The sequence below is a fragment of the Stegostoma tigrinum genome, chromosome 2 (genome assembly GCF_030684315.1).
Source record: "Stegostoma tigrinum isolate sSteTig4 chromosome 2, sSteTig4.hap1, whole genome shotgun sequence".
NCBI lineage: Eukaryota > Metazoa > Chordata > Chondrichthyes > Orectolobiformes > Stegostomatidae > Stegostoma > Stegostoma tigrinum.
In genome coordinates, this window is record NC_081355.1 from 106,199,690 (window position 1) to 106,222,037 (window position 22,348).

Sequence of the window (22,348 nt, forward strand, 5' to 3'; positions counted from 1 at the left end):
AGGAGCAAAGAGGTCCTTCTGCAGCTGTACAGGGACCTGGTGAGACCTCGCCTGGTGTGCAGTTTTGGTCTCCCAAATTTGAGGAAGAACATTCTTGCTATTTGAGGGAGCACAGCATAGGTTCACGAGGTTAATTCCCGGAATGGCGGGACTATCGTATGTTGAAAGATTGGAGCGACTGGGCTTTTATACATTTTGAGTTTAGAAGGATGAGAGGGGATCTGATTGAGACGTATAAGATTATTAAGGGATTGTACACGCTGGAGGCAGGAAGCATGTTTCTGCTGATGGGTGAGTGCAGAACCAGGAGACGCAGTTTAAAAATAAGGGGTAGGCCATTTAGAACAGAGTTAAGGTGAGTGATGGATAAATGAAATGCTCTGCCCCAGAAGGCAGTGGAGGCCAAGTCTCTGGATACTTTCAAGAAAGAGATGGATAGACCACTTTAAAGATAGTGGAATCAAGGGTTATGGGGATAAAGCAGGAACAGGACTGATTGTGGATGATCAGCCATGTTCATAATGAATGGTGGTGCTGGCTCAAATGGCCTACTCCTGCACCTATTGTCTATTAATATGGTCATCGCCTGGAAGCCCAAATCTGGATATTGTCCTGGTCCTATTGCATTTGGACATGAGCAGTTTGGTATCTGAGGTGTCTCAAATGGCACTGAATGCAGCCAATTACTATCCACACTCCAATTTCTTGCCTTATGGAGAAGGGAAGGTTTTTGAAGCAGCTGAAGATGGTCGGGCCTAGGACACTACCTTGAGGAACATCTCTTGTTTTTGTGCCTTGATGATAGACCCCAAAGTTCACAACAATCTTCCTGTTTGCCGGGTATGATACCAACCAGTAGAGAGTTTTCCCTAGATCCCCGTTGACTGCAGATATCATTAGGCTTCTTGACGCCACACTCATCTCTTTTCTTGAGCTTAGCACTTTTGTCTATGTTCGTACCAAGGTTGTTCTGAATTTAGGAGCTGAATGGTCATAATGAAACCTGACCTGAGCATCAATGAGCAGGTTATTGCTGAGCATGTGCTGCTACATGACGCTTGTCATCACTAGACTGATGATAGAGAGTAGACAGATTTGGTCATAATTGGCCAGGTCGGATTTGTCTTGATTTTTTTGTGCTGAGGATATATCTGTACTGTAGGTATAGAGGAACTGCTTGGCTATGAACCCAGCAAATTCTTGAGCACAAGTCTGAGTGGAATATTATCATGGGCCACGGCCTATGCAGTACCGAGTGCCTTCAGCCATTTCTAAAAGTGTGTGCAATGAATTGGCTGACGATGGGCATCGGTGAGCTTGGGAACATCTCAAGGAACCTGAGCTGGATTGTCCACTCGGCACTTCTGGCAGAAGATTATTGCAAATACTTTCGCTTTATCTTTTGTACTGATGTGCTGAACTCTCTCATCATTGAGGATGGCGATATTTGTGGAGCCTCTTCCTTCTGTTAGTGGTTTAATTTATTTTAACCACCATTCATGACTGGATGTGACACGATTGCAGAGCTTGGGTCTGATCAGTTGGATGTAGAATCACTTAACTCTCTCTCTCTCACTTGATGTGTATGTTGTTTGGCACAGAAGCAGTCCTGTCCTGCAGCTTCATCAGATTAATGCCTCATTTTTAGGTATGCCCAGTGCTGCTGCTAGGCCCCGGGCTTGATAGTAATGGTAGACTGGAGATGTGCCATGCCTTGATCGTGTATATTGACAGGTTTCAGTGAGTATGTTCAGTGACTGCCTGAATTGCAATAACAAAACTTATGGTCCACCAAATATGTTTCACTCTGCGATCGTAGCAATTTAACTTATATTAATAACTGTAAGCAGAATTTTTTTGTTGTTAGACTGTTGCTTTTTCTTTGTTAATTATCAAGCTGTAAATATTCAGTGACTGATCTCACCAAGTTTGTCTGTGACACTAGAATATGCACGTGATAAGATTATAAACAATGCTTGGTTACAGAATATTAATCTTAATATTTTGCAGAATAAACCATGTAGAAAGCAAAAACAAAATCAGTAATGCAAGACTGGAATTTAGATTTGATAGTCACTTACTCTGTGAAATCATGAAAATATATCCAAAGCGTTCCAGGGTGTATTTGAAGTTCAGTTAATTAAGAATCAAATTATATCATTTGCCTTTATGCAAGTGCTTGTTTAGACTCCAAGTAGTGGATTCATGCAAGGGGATATTGAGGAAGTGGAAAGGGTGCGGAGCAGGACTTCTTGATTAATCCCCACGAGAATTTGATAGTAACTAGATTTGAAGCCAAATGACTTTACATGAACTTTTGAGGACACTCAGAAGTGTTAATCAGTTGTGGCATTCCTGCCTCAATGAATTCTTATTTGTTAAATGCTTAACATCCTAAGATACTTTTGATTGTAATTGAATTTGTTCTTTTGGCACTAATAGCCTTCTGTATGGTTTATTAGCCAGAGTGTGCAGTTTTGCAGACCTGAATGAGAGACATCCATCAATCACTGAGAAGTAGAGTGCTGATTGACCGCTGAAACCCACGATATCAGACAGAACTCAGGTAGACTCCTCTGTGCTTTAGGTAAAAGCCAAATACTGACGATTTTGGAAATTTGAAACAAATACAGAAAATGCTGGAGAAACTGAGCAAGTCTGGCAGCATCTGTGGAAAGAGAAACAGGGTTAACCTTTCAAGTCTGATATGACTTGTCTAAACATTGAATACAGATATAATTTACAGAAATATTCAGGTGCATGAGTTTTTTTTTAAAAGGACAGGCAGGAAACAAAGTGTGGTGCAAAAACATTGTTAGAACAGGATGGAATAAATACCATAGAAAGAAATGATCTTTAATCAGAAGATGTAGAATCAAAATGGGTAGGGGTAAGAAATAGCAAGGGGAAGAAGATGTTGATAGGAGGAGGCTACAGAATTCTTAACAGTAGCTATTCAGTAGGACTGAGAATAAGTCAAGAGATAATGAGAGCATGTTAAATGTAGTAAATCAGTTATAGGTGACTTAAAATCCCAATCTGCATGAAATTTACAGATTGGCAGAATAGCCACAAGGAAGAATTCATTGTGTGTGTTTGGGATGGCTTCCAATAAATAATATGTTGAGAATTCAACAAGAGATCAGGCTGTTTTGGATCTGGTGATGTGTAATGAGCAAGTTTAATTAATAATGGCAAAGTAAAAAAAAATCAAGCAATTAATTACCGTAATATAGTAGAAATTAATGTTCAGTTTGAGAGGGAGGAATGTGGGTCAGAAATAGCTGCACTAAACTTAAGTAAGGATAATTACAAAGGAATGAAGGCAGAGCTGGCTGGAGTGGAGTGGCGAAGGACGTTAGCACCGATGATGGTTGAGGAACAATGGCAGGCATTTCAGAAAATATTTTACAGTTGATAACAAAGATGTATTATAGTGAAAACAAGAATTCAAGGAAGGGGATAAGTCAACCATGGTTAGCCAGGGAAGTTAAGGATGGCATCAGATTGAAAGAAAAAGCATAAGATGTGGCAAAGTTTAGGCAGATGAACTCAGGGCATATATTTGGGGACGTGGGACTGGGATATCATAGCAATTACAGAGATGTGGCTCAGGGATGGACAGGACTGGCAGCTTAATATTCCTGGGAAAAGATGCCATATGGAGGATAGAAAGGGTGGAAAAAGAGGAGGAGGAGTTGTGTTTTTGACTAGGGATAACATTATGGCTGTACTTAGGAAGAAAATTTCTGTGAAAACATCCAAGGAAGTTATTTGAGTGGAACTGAGAAATAAGAAAGGGATGATCACCTTATTGGGTTTCTACTATAGCCTCCCCATAGTCAGTGGGAAATTGAGAAAGAAATTTGTAAGGAGATCTCAGTTATTTGTGAAAATAGTAGGGTGGATATGGTAGGGGATTTTAATTTTCCAAACATAGACTGGGACTGTCATAGTTTAAAGGCTTGATTGGAGTGAAATTTGTTAAGTGTGTACAAGAACATTTTCTGATTCAGTAAATGGATGTACCTACCTGAGAAATTGCAAAACCTGACCTACTCTTGGGAAGTAAGGCAGGACAGGTGACTGAGGTGTCATTGGGGGAGCACTTTGGGGCCAGTGACCATAATTTTACTAATTTTAAAATAGTGATGGAAAGAGATCGACTGGATCTAAATGTTAAAGTTCTTAACTGAAGAAAGGCCATTCTTGACAGTATTAGGCAAGAACTTTCAAAAGTTGATTGGGGGTGGATGTTTGCAGGTAAAGGGACTGCTGGAAAATGGGAAGCATTCAAAAATGAGATCATGAGAATCCAGAGACAGTATGTTCGTGTTAGGGTCACGAGAGAAATTGAGGTTTAGGTCTAGAAAAAGAAGGAAGTGTATGTCAGCTGCAGACAGCAGAGATCGAATGAATCCTTAACGTATAAAGGCAGTGGTAGTATACTTAAGACGGAAATCATGAGGGGGAAACGGGGACATGAGACAGCCTTGGCAAAAAAGGTTAAGGAGAATCAAAGACATTTTATTAATACATTAAGGACAAAAGGGGAACTAGGGAGTGAATAGTGCCTGTTAAAGTTCAGCAAGGCTGCCTATGTATGGAACAACTGGAGATGTGGGAGATACTAAATGAGCATTTTGCATCATTTTTTACTGTGGAGAATGATATGGAAGATATAGAATGTGGGAAAATAGATAGCAACATCTTGAAATATGTCCATATTACAGAGGAGGAGGTGCTGGATGTCTTAAAATGCATAAAGGTGGATGAATCCCTGGGACCTGATCAGGTGTACCTTGGAACTCGGTGAGAAGACAGGGAAGTGATTGCTGTGCCTATTACTGAGCTATTTGTATCTCCGATTGTCATAGGTGAAGTGCCAGAAGAATGGAGGTTGGCTGACATGGTTTAAGAAAGGTGGTAAGGAAAAGGCAGGGCACTAAAGACTGGTGAGCCTGACATCGGCGGTGAACAAATTGTTGGAAGGAATCCTGAGGACAGGATTTACATGTATTTGGAAAAGCAAGGACTGATTAGGGATTGTCATCATGGCTTTGTGCGTGGAAAGTCATGACTCACTAACTTGACTGAGTTTTTTGAAGAAGTGACAAAGAGGATTGATGAGAGCAGTGCAGGGGACATGTTCTATATGGACTTCAGTGAGGCATTCACCGAAGTTCCATACAGTAGACTAGTTAAGAGGGTTAGATCACATGGATTCCTAAGGAGAATTCACCGTCTGGATACAGAACTGGCTCGAAGGTAGAAGATGGAGGGTAGTGGTGGAGTGTTGCTTTTCAGACTGGAGGCCTGTGACCAGTGGTGTGCCACAAAAATCGGTGCTGAGTTCACTGCATTTTTGTCATTTATATAAATGATTTGTATGTGAACATATGAGGCACCTTACTAAGTTTACAGGTGACACCAAAATTGAAAGTGTAGTGAATGGCAAAGATGATTACCTCAGAGTACTATGAGATCTTGATCAGATGAGCCAATGGGCCGTGGAGTGGCGGCTGCAGTTTAATTTAGATAAATGAGAGGTGTTGTATTTTATAAAGGCAAATCAGGGTAGGACTTATACATTTAATGATAAGGTTCTGGGGAATGTTGCTGAACAAAGAGACCTTGGAGTGCAGGCTCATAAATCCTTGAAAGTGGAGTCACAGGTAGATTGGATAGTGAAGAAGGTGTTTAGTATGCTTGCCTTTAGTGGACAGCGCATTGATTATAGAAGTTGGTAGATCATGTTGCGACTGTCCGGGACATTGGTTAGGCCACTTTTGGAATGCTTTGGGGAGGATGTTACATAGAACATAGAACATTACAGCACAGTACAGGCCCTTCGGCTCTCGATGTTGTGCCGACCTGCCATACCAATCTGAAGCCCATCTAACCTACACTATTCCATGTACGTCCATGTTGTGAAACTTCAAAGGGTTCAGAACAGATTTATAAGGATGTTGTCAGGGTTAGAGAGTTTGAACAATAGGGAGAGGCTGAATAGGCTGTGGCTATTTTCTTTGGAGTGTCAGAGGCTGTGAGGTGACCTTAGAGATGTATAAAATCATGAAGGGCATAGATAGGGTAAATAGACAAGGTCGTTTCACCAGGCTGGGGGAGTTCAAAATTAGAGGGCATAGGTTTAGGGTGAGAGGTGAAAGATTTAGTAGGGACCTGAGGGCAATTTTTCACGCAGAGGGTAGCATGTGTATGGAATGACCTGCCAGAGGAAGTGGTGGAGGCTCGTATAATTATAGCATTTAAAAGGCATCTGGATGGGTTTATTAATAGGAAGGGTTTAGGGGGATATGGGACAAATGCTGGCAAATAAGACTGCATTAATTTAGAATATCTACTCGGCCTGGATGAGTTGGACCCAAGGTTCTGTTTCTGTGCTGTACGTCTCTATGACTCTGTTTTAGATGGAGACCTTTTTAGGACAGAGATAAGGATGAATTTCTTCAAGCAGGGAGTGGTGAACCTCAGGAATTCCCCACTGTAATAAACATTTGAGGCTAAAAAATGGAAAACTTTCAAGAAAAATATAGATCATAAGTCACACGACACCAGATTATAGTCCAACAGGCTTATTTGAAATCACAAGCTTGCGAGTGCTGATTCTTCATCAGTTGAAGTCAGCAGTGACTTCTGACCTTGTCTACCCCAATCCAACACCGGCACCTCCACTTCAAGAAAGATGTGGACATAGTCTGTTGGACTAAAGGGTTCAAAGAACGTGGAGAGAAAGGGGGAAACAAGATACTGAGTTGGATGTTCAGCCATGATTATATTGAATGGCAGAGCACACTTGAAGGAGCTGACCTGCTCCCACATTTTATGTTTAACTTACTGTCAGGTTGGGCCTGTTGGTTCACAGCATACCATGATGTATTCAGATGTAAGGTAACTAGCTGTAAGCCATATGTAACAAACCATTTCCTGTTCATCAAGAACGAGTCCATCAACTTTGTGTGGACATCCTCCCTCACACATTATCAGTAGCTTAGACCAGCACAAGCACAAAGAATTGGAGGTAGTTAATCTACCCAAAGCTTCTCAACCCTAAGGTAATATTGTGATCAGCAGGGAGGATTTTACCTAGGAAGCATTTTATTCTTCTTTATACTGAAGGCAGTCACTCTCTTCTCACCTCTGAAGTTCAGCTGTTTTGTCAATGTTTAGACAAAACAGTAAAGTCACCCAGATTGGAGTGGTTCTGCTGAACTCAACTGAGTGTCTCTGAGCAGGTTATTGCTGAGCAAGTACCGTTTGCTAGCATCTTTTTCCAATTCTAGATCTAGTTAATAAATACTGGCAACAGCCTCATCCACTGGTTCAAAATATATTTGGTTGAAGTGTTGAAGTTAAAGTGTTGTGCCTGATCTATTTCAGGAAATGAAAGCGAGTGTTACTGCAACCCCAAGTGTCTCCTGTACACAACATAACAACCAACCAACTCACAACTGGTGCCACTGAGATTTGAGAGTACATACCATGTAATGTCATCAAGAGAAAATGAACCATGGATAATTGCATACTGTGTTCAGCAATGAGGTCTACTTTCATAAATGTGTTATTGTGAAGCAAAAATTTGAACGGACTCAAAAGTCTAAGTGCCTTTGAGAACCTAAAACTGTTGGCAACATTATCAGTCTTAGTAGCACTGAACTATAAGAAGCTGTTCAAACTGACTGTTAATGATAGTGATTTGCCTAGCTCTAACCAAGTATTTGAAGTGTTGTTTCAACATGCAAGTAGGTTACAAAATGATTACTCTTATGTGCTGTACAGATTATACCTATTATTGTACCCATCTTTTTGCACAGCTAGTGTCTGAGACATTCCCAGCAGCTAGGATCTACTCCGAAAGTTGATGTTATGGACAACATTTTGATGAAATGACAAATTCCGCAACAATTGCTGAAAATGAATATTAACTTTCATAAGATTGAAGTGTAGAGCTGGATGAACACAGCAGGCCAAAATAGTGTTTTGGTTGCAAGTGAGGAGAACACAGATTGGAATCTTTTCCTGTTTATTTATACAATTGTATTGCTATAGAGATTGGAAGGGCCTCATGGTTACAATCTGCAACTCCTGAACATTGGGAATCTAGCCACCAATAAGTGTCTTTGTCCTATCATGCTGTTACAAATTTTTGTGGTGAAGGGGACGAACTGGCTCATGCAAGCAAAAAATGTTGATTAATTCCAAATACATTTACATAGCTAGGATGGTGATTTGGTTTGTTAGCATTGTCTCCATTATGTGTATAGAATCATCCCTCACTATGAAAGCTAAGATCTGTGAAGGAGCTTTACTGCAGATATGATTGGATCATGTGACATAAGTCTGTCATGGTGTTTTACATAATTCTCTTGCACAGATGAAGTTCTAACCACCTCACTTCATAGAATCTAGTACGGGGCTAGCAGTGGTTCAAAGACTTAAGTTTGTGCTCCCCTTTCTATTCCTCCAGACTACAAAAAGATTCCCTTGGGGGAAGAAATTACTGAATGGTTGAAATTATTGAAGAAAAACAACAGTGTACACAACAACTTAGAATTTTCAGACTTGAAAAGATACATGAAAGGTGAACTTACAGAGTCTTCAAGATAGGCTAAGGATTGGAAAAAGAAAATTAAAATTATTGATTTACATTAAATTGTGAGCTTGTAATACAGATTGAATCTATTAAAAGATAAATTCAGGGCTAATAACACAATTTATTCTGCAAATAAAGACTGACAAATCTGTGGTTTAGGTCACCAAGACAAAAGCCTAAAATCTTAGAATAACACTTTGGACTGAATCTTATTTTTTTTTGGCTAAGTCTGAGTTGCACAAGTTTACCAATGGTTTGTCAACGTGAGGCCTAGTGAGTTCTCTCACCATGTCTTACCAAGCTTACCTTATTGATTGTCGACCATGCCACACAGAGCCTTCCATGAGTGATTTCTGTACGATCTATTCCTTAGCATGTGCCAGTTAACCACAAATTTACCAGTATCGCTTATGCCATTTTTAAAAGCAGGCAGCAACTTGGAGTTCCTGCTGGACCAGGTGGTGCAGCCGTGGGACTTAGTCCTCCCTCACAACCAACAGTGGAGACCATAACACCAACACGCCAGCCTGGCCTGAGGCTGTGACCCAAGTTAAAGCAGTAGCAGTCTGAGTAGCAGTCAGAACTATAAGAAGGAAGTCAACGACCATTCCACCAGAATAAGTTCATGTTTTTCTCTCTGATACACTCTCTATCTCTGCTACTGTACCAATCTCCCATCATCCCTAGTGCTCCACAATACTTGCAGCTACCTGCAATATCTTCCCGATGTGTTGTCATCCATCCCAACTCCCGGCACTACTAACACTGCATTTCATCTGCATCGCCTACTCAGTCACTCACCTACCTGCACCAACGGTGGTGCGCCCCCTCACCTCCCACTTTCACATTCATTTCATTCTTTCTTTCCACAAGAAGAACAGCCCATAAAAGGGCAGAATGAGTCAAGTTAGGTGGTGTGATGCCTGTCTTCTGGCTTCTCACCCCTTATGAGAATAGGATCCTGACTGACTGCCCTGAGCAGGAGCTGGACTGTATCTGTCACTTCCTTTGACCTACTGTGCCAGGAACCTATGAACAAAGGCTATCCCCCTTGACTTGACTGAGGCCTGCTGACAACAATGACAAGTCCCCTGGCTTTGCATCTGCATTAAGTGACATAGCTAAACAGAAGTAACATGAGCCTCTGATTGAGGGACGAAAGTGCAAAAAGGCAAGGCAATGCAAGACAGGAATGTTGTGAGCTTTCAGGGAGGTTCAAAGTGAATGGGCACTATGACAGCGAGCAAAGAACCTCGAGAGGCAGTCAAGCCCAGTGCATGAACTGGATGCATTGTCACTGAGTTAAAAGTGTCACTGCTGCAGCATTACAATGATAGTTGCAGGTTTAGTGTTAAAGTGCAGAAACATTCTGAAGTGATCAGAAGTGTCCAGTGAGGGTTCTTAGAGGCTGACGCATGTCTGAAGCCTATGTCCACGGACATGACGTGCAAGTCGTTAGAGTCCATGGACCACACCCTGGGAATTTGATGCCTACTGTCCAATGAGGAGGTCATTTGGAGTAAGGGATGAGCTGAATCTGCTGGCTGCTCAATGTGGTTTCCTTATTAAGTTTCTTTCACTTTAGCGTGTTTGGTAAGATGGGGGCTGATAATTAATGCGGAGAATTTGGCCGTCAGCAAGGGTTTAGCAAGCAGTAATGACCATCATTTGATCGCTCACTGCTGCTTAGAGAAAATCCTGTCACTCTATTTGTGAAAAGCATGGAAGATGGTATGTGTTGCTCCTGATTTCAAGATGTGCCTTGTCGCCCAATTCATCGTCCATATCACTCAGACTCCTATGAGATACTGTGCTTAAATAATTTCAGGGGGTTTTCTGGATGGATAGTTTTGATTGTGTCAAGTTGTCTTCCAGAACCACAGCCCTCCCCTAAATTACAACAGAAACTCTTAAACTTAAGATGAACAGTAAAGTCAGTGTTCCAGAAATGATCTTCCACCTAGAGTAAACAGGGAAGGTCATTTCATGTGGGTTGTAATTTGCTTTTTGAAGGTAACTTTCTGCCTTGAATAAATTTCATAGAATTTACAGATCAAAAATAGAACATTTAGCCCAACCATTCCACACCTGTGTTTAAGCCTCAATCAAGCAATTTAAGTATCAGAAATGCATAAACGAAGTGGAGATCCAGAGCCATAAGCCAAATATAGATAAAAGTTGAACCCTAAATAGGTTCTGACATATCACTGTTTTACCAAGAAGGCCTATGCTTAGGTCATATCATGATTTAAGTATTTATACATGGAAAAAATAAGACTTGTATTGCTTTTGCATACTTAATTGAACTCAGTTACAAATCTGCTAATTCTTTTCAGGTGGTTGTGTTACTGTAATGTTCCTCAGTTCTGTGACAGTCTCCCATGGCATGAAACCACCCAGGTTTTTGGCAGGACATTGCTGCGCTCTGTTTTTACTGTCATGAGGCGCCAGTTACTAGAGAAATCCAGGCAGGAGAAAGATAAGCTACCACTAGAAAAGCAAACATTGATCCTTACCCATTTTCCAAAGTAAGTACTTAAAACACCTACACTCTAATGCTTTGAATGTTCTTTTGATGTTGTTTCTCTGTATCTGAATCAGAAAATAAACTAAAGCTCTCATTAAACATTTTGTTCCGTTTAAATAATTGCGTTAAGAAAAGGTATAATTTCAGCTTGGACATGAGGCGAGTTTTGGCATCACTAATTTAGATAGTTTGCAGTTTTATAAACATAAAGTGCAAAGAAGGCATTCCCTTTTATAGTGCATTGTCATTGGCCTTAGGATGAGCCAACTTATGTCATTGGCAATGAAATGTAGTCTGAAATATAATGATTGTAAAGTGAGTAAAAAATGAAAGAACATGGCCTTAACATTTCTGCACTTTGTAGGATTTAAATAAATCTTAATTTAAACATTGCTAAAATCTTACAATTATCAGGATTAAATTGCAAGAAAACAGATTTGGGAATGGAACACCAATTTACACCACAATAACAGGGTGCTGATTGGCAGGGCCATCATCACAGTAAAATTTTGATACGCACAAGTTTACATATGAGAAAACGGCTAGGATACTATTCACAAGGTTGCTAGTAAAGTTGGGTCTTGCAGCATGGGAAATGGTAGAAATCCCAACATGTACATGATCAGCAAACGTTTCTTTCAGTAGATTGTAGTAGAGATTCCATTGGCAGATTTCTCAACTAATAAATGGAGAAAAGGAAGATTGTTTAATTTCTCTTTTTTGCACATTTTGCCAAAATGGTAAATTTGAGCACAGGATGACCTTTACGAAGCTAAGAAATTATTTCAGAGATAGTGAGAACTGCCCATACTGGAGTCAGAGATAACACTATGCGGACCTGGAGGAACACAACAGGCCAGGCAGCATCAGAGGAGCAGGAACGTTAATGTTTCGGGTCAGGACTCTTCTTCAGAAATGGTCCTGCCCCAAAACATCAACTTTCCTGCTCCTCTGCTGCCTGGCCTGGTGTGTTCCTCCAGTTCCACACTATTGTTATCTAAGGAATTCTTTGCAGCTGTGGATTCAAATGTCAAAAATGTGTTATCAACATACTAAAAGTATGCAGGAGGTAGGAACTTAATGGTTACTCCATTGAAGACACCAGTCCCTTTTCTGGTGCTTACATATATGTTTATTAAAATTTGGCTTTAGATCTCTCAGTGCCACCGGACAGTTGCATTACATATGTAGACCTAACTTACCAGAAGTGCCACAACATGCATATACTAGACTTAATTTGGCATGGAAGTAGAATTTGGGGCAGAACTCATTTCATCTGGACACATTTTAACCAGTGGGGTAACTCATTTTTAGACCACTCAGAGATAAGATTAACATGAATGTAAAAGTCACCATAGTCACAGACTAATAAACTTCTCTCATTAGAGAGACATGACTGGTAATGAATTTAATCTCAGGGCCATCACACCTCTGGTGACAAGTTGGGGCTTTCAAGGTGATCTTAGCCAGTAGAGGAATTAAATTTATCCTATTCTGATATTAGAAGAGGATTTGAGATGAACTGGGGTTAATGGGAGTTGGTGATAAAGAATGGGAACCGGTTCAGAGAATATTGCATCTGGAAGTTATAAAGACGCATAGTCAGAGACCATCATTCCAAAGATTTTAGATGATGCATATGCTCGGCAATGTGTTAAACAATGAGGAGAATAGGAGCAGTTTTCAGGAGGGGACAGACTGATGAAATGAGTAAATGGATGCATGTCAATGAAATCTAGTGCAGAGAAGTGTGAAATGATATATAGGGGAACTGACAGGAGATCGTATCATTTTAGTGTATGCTTCTTGAACAGAATACAGGAACAAGGAGATCTGAGAGGTTCAATCATTTTTCAAAATGTTCTTAGTTATTTAAAAAAAAACTATTAATGTTATAAATGTCTCCAAATAGAAAGTTACTACAGTTTGCACAAAAAGTAGTAATGCATTTTTTTTAATGTTATAGATTCCTTTCTATGTTAGAGGAAGAAGTGTACAGCCACAACTCTCCTATATGGGATTTAGACTTTATGGTGTCCTCTGGTAACATCCACCTAGGAATACAACAAGGTCAGCAACATTTGAATTCTGAAACAGGGTTGGGAACCTGATATAAAGTTACCAAGAAAAGAATATTAAACTTGCAGAAAATTTTTTCCTTAAGCTCTGGTTTTCCTATAATGTTTTCTGTAACAAATACAAGTTACAGAAGTAATAAATGCAATATGATAACACCTCAGCTAAAATTAATATATTCAGTTATTAAATAAGTATTGCCACATTATTTTGACTTATTTATGTATTTTGGAATGTTAGTTGTCAACTCTCCTGCAGTTCCTGGGATTCTGCCAAACACAAAGCCATTTGGGTATGGATCGAACCCAGCTTCTGGCAACATTGAACAGACCAGTATTGGAAGTTTGAGTCCTGTCTGGAGGAACAAAACGGCTTCAGGCTCAGAACAAATATTAGGTATGACAAACAGTTAAATCTTATAAATTGAGAGATTATTGCTGAAGCTTGGAAAAAGCGTTTAGTAATACAGAACCTACACATCTTTCCTCAAAGCAAACTTTGAAACTTTGTACGAATCACTGTCGAACTTCTTGTGAGTATTACCTATTTACATGTTACTAAAACCAGTACTCAGCCAATAATTTGTTGCATTTGATGTCTTAACTCATTAAAGCTACGTTCCTGTATCAATTGTCCAATTGTGCTTTCTGCCCCGACAAAGGTTCAAATGCAATCTTAGCTTCTGTCACTGTTATTACACTTCTAGGCATAGCTGGATCATCACCTCATATTGCCACAAAGTGGTTGAACATGGGTTTGATCCCAGGATAGAGTGCATATTTTGATACGATACAATGTCCCTTCTTTTTATATGCCAATAATTTACATATTTGGAGCGCACATTATTTTCAAGGCATGTTGTAAAGCTGGCTGTTTAACAACTGTGCAAGGCCTGAGTTTGATTTATCTGTTGCATTTAGTTGCCAGCCTCAGCTGTGCTGATATCAGAGGGATTATTAGGAAATGGCCCCATTGGAGCTGTTGTTTTATGCCTCCCAGAATTCAGCACTAAAATGGCATTATAGATAACAAGGTGTGGAGCTGGATGAACACAGCAGACAAAGGAGCATCTCAGGAGCAGGAAAGCTGATCTTTTGGGCCTAGACCCTTCATTGGAAATGAGGGAGGGGAAGAAGGATCTGAAATGAATAGGGAGAGAGGGGGAGGCAGATCGAAGATGGATAGAGGAGGAGAGAGGTGGAGAGGAGACAGACGAGTTAAAGAGGCGGGGATGGAGCCAGTAAAGGCGGGTATAGGTAGGGAGGAGATAGGTCAGTCCAGGGAGGACGGACAGGTCAAGGGGGCGGGATGAGGTTAGTAGGTAGGAAATTCGGGTGTGGCTTGAGGTGGCAGGAGGGGATAGGTGAGAGGAAGAACAGGTTAGGGAGCCGGGGATGAACTGGGCTGGTTTTGGGATGCAGTAGGGGGAGGGGAGATCTTGAAGCTTGTGAAATCCACATTGATACCATTGGGCTGCAGGGTTTCCAAGCGGAATATGAGTTGCTGTTCCTGCAACCTTCGGGTGACATCATTGTGGCACTGCAGGAGGCCCAGGCCTTGGACATGTCGTCTGAGGAATGGGAGGGGGAGTTGGAATGGTTCGCGACTGGGAAGTGGAGTTGTTTAGTGCGAACTGAACGTCGGTGTTCTGCAAAGCGGTCCCCAAGCCTCTGTTTGGTTTCCCCCATGTAGGGGAGGCCACAACAGGTACAGCTTAGGCAGTACACCACATTAGCAGATGTGCAGATGAAGATCTGCTTGATGTGAAAAGTCTTCTTGGGGGGTGGGCAGGTGTAGCACTTCCTGTGGTTGCAGGGAAAAGTGCTGGGTGTGGTGGGGCTGGAGGGGAGTGTGGAGTGGGCTATATTCCCAATTCCTTTGTCTCTGCCGCATCTGCTCCCAGGATGAGGCATTCCACTCCCGGACATCTCAGATGTCCTCGATTTTTCCCAGGGCCGCAACATCCACCCCGCAGTGATCGAGAACGCCCTTGGCAGAAGTGTCGGAGGATGATGCATTGGATCCAGAGGTTGGTGGGCTGGGACATGAGGATGAGAGGGTTTTTTTTGGGTTGTTCATTGCGGGGACAGGGTGTGAGGGATGAGTTGACGGTTGCAAACGATTTCAACTCCCCCTCCCATTCCTCAGACGACATGTCCATCCTGGGCCTCCTGCAGTGCCACAACGATGCCACCCAAGGGTTGCAGGAACAGCAACTCCTATTCTGTTTGGGAACCCTGCAATGTGGATTTCACAAGCTTCATACGCTTCAAAATCTCCCTTCCCCCCCACTGCGTCCCAATACCAGCCCAGCTCGTCCCCGCCTCCCTAACCTGTTCTTCCTCCCACCTATCCCCACTTGCCACCTCAAGCCGCAACCCCATTTCCTACCTACTAACCTCACCTCACCCCCTCAACATTTTCATCCTCCCTGGACTGACCTATCTCCTCCCTACCTCCCCACCTATGCTCACCTTTACTGGCTCCGTCCCCGCCTCTTTGATTTGTCTGCCTCCTCTCCACCCATCCCCTCCTCCATCCATCTTCGATCCGCCTCCCTCCTTTCCCTATTCATTTCAGAACCCTCTTTCCCCTCCCCCATTTCTGAAGGATCTGGGCCTGAAACGTCAGCTTTCCTGCTCCTAAGATGCTTCTTGGCCTGCTGCGTTCATCCTTGTTATCTCGGATTCTCCAGTATCTGCAGTTCCTATTATCTCTTAAGATGGCATTATGTTGCTTTAGGAGCAAGTCACCACCAGCCATTTTAGATCATGAAGAGAAAATGGATATTGATATCACCACAAGGAAAATTACAATGTTCAGCACTTTGGTCAGTTGCTTGCTGTTTCATCTTTTCCCATGTTACATGGAGCCACCACAATGCTGTTTGATCACTCCTTCATTTCGACAATCAATTCTTTGGTGATTTTACAGCTGGAATTCTTTCCTCATTTCTCTCCCATTTCTCCGGGCTGGAAACTGATGCCAGTACATGCACCACCAGCTGAGTTTCAATACTCAGCATTCTAATTGTGTGTTAATAGTCAGGTCACTTGTCATTAAATTTGTTTTGTCAGTTTCTTTTTATTTCAAAATGTTAAAAGGCTTATTATTGAACCCAATGGAATTTGAGACAGAATTGTTTTGTTTCGTTAGGAGAGAAAAGAAAACCTACAGAACCATTTAATATGGAAGATGCTAAGAGACAAAGAGTTTTGGGAGATATCCCTATGGAGCTAGTGAATGAAGTAATGGCAACTATCACAGATACAGCTGCTATGTTGGGTCCAGAGGTAAGTATACCACATCATATTTTGTATTGAAGTTCATTTGCTGGGAACCACATTGAGCAAAGTTCAGTTTTGTTACTGGAAGTGATTTTTGTCAGTTTTAAATAAAGAAAATAGTTAAATCCATTATCCCTTTATTCAGATTTCCCCCTTTGCTTTTATAAGATCACTCTGCCTTCCACTTCCTTCATTTGTCTTCCCCCACTGAAGAAATTCTGATGTCAAGGTTTTGATGAATATGAGGTTTCAACATAAAAATGAAAGGCTTATATTTTTCTATGTAGCTTTATTACAATACAGTTGAGAAGTATTCTGTAATCCCAAACTAAGGTTCCTCATTTTGCTTTGAATATTTCAGTGAAGGTGAATAAATTGGTTTCCAAGTGTTAAGAATTAACCTAATAGCTCATTGAGAAACATTTATTCAAAATCATTTACTTGTCAAAATGAGCAAACTGTTGAAATGCAATTTCTACATTTATATTTTATCAAAAGTAGGCAAGTTAATTAATTAAGAATTAAGTCTGGAGTTTAGGATGGATGGATACATTATCTATAACATAAAGTTCCTGATTTTGTTATAACTTCTTCTTTCCACGTATGGTATTTTAAAATTATGTTGTCATATTTCACACTTTTTTGCATGCTGAGAAAGTTAAACTTTTTGCTTTCGTTGTCAGGTTGATATATGTTGCCCAGATATTCAAGATACTAATTGCAATTTGATTAAAGTGTGCAAGATGCAATAGAAAATTGTTATTTATCTTGTCCTTTACAAGACCAGCTTACTATCAGCACATGCAGCCAGAGATGAAGCCGCAAGGCTTGAAGAAAGAAGGGGTGTAATCGAATTCCATGTTGTGGGAAACTCACTCAGTCAAAAACCAAACAAGAAAATGATGATGTGGTTAGTTGGATTACAGAATGTGTTCTCCCATCAGTTACCCAGAATGCCCAAGGAATATATCACTCGGCTTGTTTTTGATCCGTGAGTACATGTTTTATGACTGCCGCTGATGTAAAAATAACATCTCAATTTGATCAATTTCTCATATTGGTTTGTTAATTGAACTGAAAAACATTTGTTTAGCATGTGTTAAGGCTCAAATCTTTAACCTTAATGAAGAATAAATTAATCTTGTGTGTATATTGGATGACAGGGAATGTTAATCCATTTTACATCTTAATTTCTTTTCCTTTGATAGCCAAGATTTGTATCATTCCATTAAATTGATTTTTACACCTATTTTTTAAAAAGTGCTGCATTTCAATTAATGATAATAGTAATAAGTTCAGTAAAATAGAGTTTGTCATCTTTTAATTAGTTCTGAAGGTTGAGTGGATCCTATTTTAGTCTCTGACTTGTTCTGTAGCAATCCACTCGTTATAGCAGCAAACAAGCTAGCAGTGTGGAGCATGATTCAGGACAGGAGTTAACTTTTTAGATCCAATTTCATAGCAGATCAAAAGATCATGGGTTTCTCTTTTTCAGTGTTGTTTGATAACTTATCCATCCTTGAACTGTATAGTGACGTTTGAAGGATAAAAACAGAATGGCAGACATAATAGGAATATAGTGAACCAAAGATGATTTAACAATAATGTCTGATGTGTAGTAAATCCGACAGTCTGAATGGTATGATGTGTTCACCCTCTTGATTAATGACATCTTATATAGAAACAGAACTATAAAAAAATTGGAAACTTCTGTTTACTTCAGCTGAAAATGTGCAGTTTGCTTTAATCAGTAGCAAGGTCAGTTTATCTGAATTTCAACTAAGTTCACAAACAAAGTAAGCATTCTAAACATCTCAGGAACTATTTATTATGATAGGTGCTACTGAGTTTCACATTAAATAAACTTACTTTGGGACAGCATACTTGAAGGTTTGCCATCTGAACCCTACGTGCATCATTGAAGTTAACACATGATCTCCTTTGATCGGCATCTAGACCTTAAGAAATAAATATCGGTCATTTATCATGAGAAACGTTTACAAAGCTTAAATAGAGGCTACCAAAAGATTAGTTAAATTTGAAGCCATTTTGTTTAACTTTTATCGTAGTAAACACAAGACCCTTGCTTTGATCAAAGATGGCCGTGTGATTGGTGGTATTTGTTTCCGGATGTTTCCGACACAAGGCTTTACAGAGATTGTGTTTTGTGCTGTAACCTCTAATGAACAAGTGAAGGTAAGCATGAATTTAAAAGGTAATTACTAACCTATATTCATCAGCATATATTTATTTAAAATCTAATTGTGTTAATGTTTAAGTTAATTAAAGATTATGATGGTAATAAATCCTGGAAGTCCTTTCCAAAGAGCATTGCAGTATCACCCCACAGATTGCAGCAGTTTAAGAAGATGGCTCACAAGCACCTTCTTGAGAGCAGTCTGGAATGGACCATATAGGCTGCCAGCTAGCAGTGCCAATATCCCTTGATCAAATAAAGAAAAAACAGAGATAGATCACGTAGTTTAGATGTTTTTGGAGCAGTATTCATAAAAGAAAACCTGATATAACATTCTGTCAGGAATTTGCAACCAGAAAGCCAAGATCATTCACCAAAATTTGCTTGTGTAGGCTTACCTGCATATCAGTAAATACTGAGTGATCTGTCCTGTTTCTAACCTGTTATGATGCCAACTGATTGTACTGCAGGGCAAGTGAAGATTTTGATAGATTCTGTTTTGTTTTGTTAGTTGTGTCACTTTCGTCAACTTCCATCCATGATCTCTAGAGAGTTATCTTGTGCAGTTCACTCCTTATCTCACTACGTTTGCACAACACCTCTGCGGTACCACACTACCACGTGCATAGCAGTGGTGAACTTACTTGATACTGCCAGAAACTTATGAGATTTGTGCTGTCTGTACCATGTTTAAAGCCCAGTTGCACTACGTCAAACACTGTTGGCAAGAAATAGCCATTCACAGTGCACATAGTGGGAGGGAAATGAGTAGGAAACATGTCTGAGTGCCCATTGGTGATGCAAGTGACAGTTCATTGGGGGAAAAAAAATCAGATTTGAACAAATATTGCCACTTTATATCATCCCCTAACCAATCAACTGTGTTTGTAATTGCAGTTACACAGGCTACCTGTCATTAATGGCATATCATGTTAGAACCCTTTCTGAAGGAGCTCTACTCTTTTTTTCCTCATGCCTAATTGTTGAATCGAGTTCACTGTCCTGTACTAGCTTGGCAAACAACAACTAACTAAACCCAAAAGCTAGTTTTATCCGTTAAGCTACCAGTGATGCTGCAAATAAAGATACAAACCATTGATACCCAGCAGTGTTGAATTTATGAGTCACAGTCTTCACTGTCAAACGCTGTTATAACTGAAACTCTTGAAAGATAAATTATGGGCTTATTAAGTATTTCTCCTGGAAAGATGATTGAGATGTGCTTCTGTAAGTAAACCGTAGTATAGTTTCAGAGATAATGGCTATTGCAGATGCTGGAGAATCCAAGATAACAAAGTGTAGAGCTGGATGAACACAGCAGGCCAAGCAGCATCTTTGGAGCACAAAAGCTGACGTTTCGGGTCTTGACCCTTCATCAGAAAAAGGATGAAGGGTCTAGGCCCGAAATGTCAGTTTTTGTGCCCCTAAGATGCTGCTTGGCCTGCTGTGTTCATCCAGCTGTACACTTTGTTATCCTAGTAGTATAGTATGTTTTTTGTTAATAAAAATTATTAATGAAAAAATTGCCAGTAGTCAAATGCTTGTTCTTTAGGGCTACGGAACCCATCTAATGAATCATCTAAAAGAATATCACATCAAACACGACATTCTGAACTTCCTTACTTATGCAGATGAATATGCAATCGGCTACTTCAAAAAGCAGGTATGTCATTTGTGACCTTGATATCTAAGCTCTTCAAACAGTTGTATATTGCAGTAGAAAAGTTCATGCATAGTTACTGACAAGAAATCTAAATAAAATGTTTTAACAAGACAATCTAATTTTCATACAATGTAACAATTTACTCTTAGATCTTTCAGATTCACTGCATCATGAATAAAACTACAGCTGTAGGAAAGTCTGGAATGTAACATACTGTCCCAATCCCACAGGGATTTTTTAAAAACAGCCTTTGTATTTCTTGGGCTTTTAAAGGTAGTAAATAATTGGGATCCTCGTTGTTGCATGAAGAATTGTTATTAGGAGTCTCAGAGAAATAGAAATGATCCCCTGGCAGTCGATAGGAATACTGTTGACTGCTGCCAACCAGGGTTTTTCATAACATGATCCTCTGCCTCTCCACACATGCTCCACTTCGCCCACCCATCCCCATCCCTCCGTGTCCAGCACCCGTAGACTCTCTATCAGTTTTTTGCAGTCATATCTTCACCCATTTCTTCAGCTTGTAATCCACTTCGCGTGATATTGCACCAGCCTGAAGCAAGTCAACTGCACAGGAGATCCATACAGAGCATTTAATTTACCAGTGACATATTAATGTAGTCTACCTCTAACACATTGGATCTCCTGTTAGCAAGAACAACTGGTCGAACTGCAGCGTGCATATACCAATGCCTGAAGTTAATGTCCATTCCTTGATCTTGTGTTTTAAACTTTGTACTTCATTAAAATATAAATTATCATAACACATCTACACTGGAATTTCCATGGACTATGTGGAAAATCTAAAATAAAAGTGGCATTTTAAAATTAATGGTGTTTTCCACAGTTGTCAAGATATTCTGGCTATTGAGCAGGACACCTCGGGAAGTTTATACCTGGGAAAACACACAGTGTATCCAGTTTAGATGAGAAATTCAGGGACTTGAAGACAGTAAGAACTACAGATGCAGGAAGCTAGAGTCAATAAATGTGGAGCTGGAAAAGCACAGCCAGTCGGACAGCATCCAAGGAGCAGGAAAGTCAACATTTCAGGCCAAAACCCTTCATCAGGACAGGGAAATTCAGGGATTTTGATGTATTTATTGCAAAAGAAAATTTAAGCATAACCATCTCACCTTTTTTAAATTTATTTGTGGGGTGTGGTCATCATTAAACTCTTGATTTCAGATTTTATTGAATTTAGATTCCACCATCTGCTGTGGTGGGTTTCAAACCTGGGTACCCAGAACATTAGCTGAGTTTCTGATTAACAAATCAATGATAATACCACTGGGCCAGTGCCTTCTCTGCCTAATCAAGAATAATAGTTCTATTGCTTACTACATGCTGTCAAGTTTAAAATGTCTTGCGTATCCAAATATTATAAATTTACTGTCTTCATAATGAAGTGAAAATTACATTCTAATTTCGAAGAGTAATTTTTCTAAATTGATTAATTGCATTATACTGCACACAAATTGGATCATACACCATTCACATTCATATGGACCTAAATGTAGCCTCTGTAATACTGTTTAACTGCAGTTGCAAATACCAGTATGTCTACTGTCCCTCACATTTTGTAAGTTATTTGCCACTTGAAAAATGTTTAAATCCGAAACGATTTAATTAAATAACTGGATGTAGAAATACAATCAATTGAGAACATAGAACATTACAGCACAGTACAGGCCCTTCGGCCTTCGATGTTGTGCCGACCTGTCATACCCATCTCAAGCCCATCTAACCTACACTATTCCATGTACGTCCATATGCTTATCCAATGATGACTTAAATGTACTTAAAGTTGGCGAATCTACTACCATTGCAGGCAAAGTGTTCCATACCCTTACAACTCTCTGAGTAAAGAAACGACGTCTGACATCTGTCCTATATCTTTCACCCCTCAATTTACAGCTATGCCCCCTTGTGCTCGCCGTCACCATCCTAGGAAAAAGGTTCTCCCTATCCACCCTGTCTAACC

At 40.2% G+C, this 22,348-nt stretch overlaps 1 protein-coding gene across 6 annotated transcripts in view; it reads left to right on the forward strand.

The window, feature by feature from the left end:
* kat2b (K(lysine) acetyltransferase 2B) overlaps positions 1–22,348 on the forward strand; it is a 93,227-nt gene that overhangs the window by 27,209 nt on the left and 43,670 nt on the right. For 5 of the 6 annotated variants that reach the window (XR_007249530.2, XR_007249532.2, XM_048550607.2 and 2 more), the window contains exons 6-12: positions 10,951–11,142; positions 13,108–13,211; positions 13,458–13,613; positions 16,374–16,510; positions 17,287–17,495; positions 18,574–18,700; positions 20,254–20,364. Coding sequence is in view for 4 of the 6 variants with exons in the window: in XM_048550607.2 (XP_048406564.1) it covers positions 10,951–11,142; positions 13,108–13,211; positions 13,458–13,613; positions 16,374–16,510; positions 17,287–17,495; positions 18,574–18,700; positions 20,254–20,364 (1,036 nt within the window). In the remaining 2 variants the exon portion in view is untranslated. The remainder of the gene's footprint in view (positions 1–10,950; positions 11,143–13,107; positions 13,212–13,457; positions 13,614–16,373; positions 16,511–17,286; positions 17,496–18,573; positions 18,701–20,253; positions 20,365–22,348) is intronic. The other variant, XM_048550630.2, reaches the window with a different exon arrangement.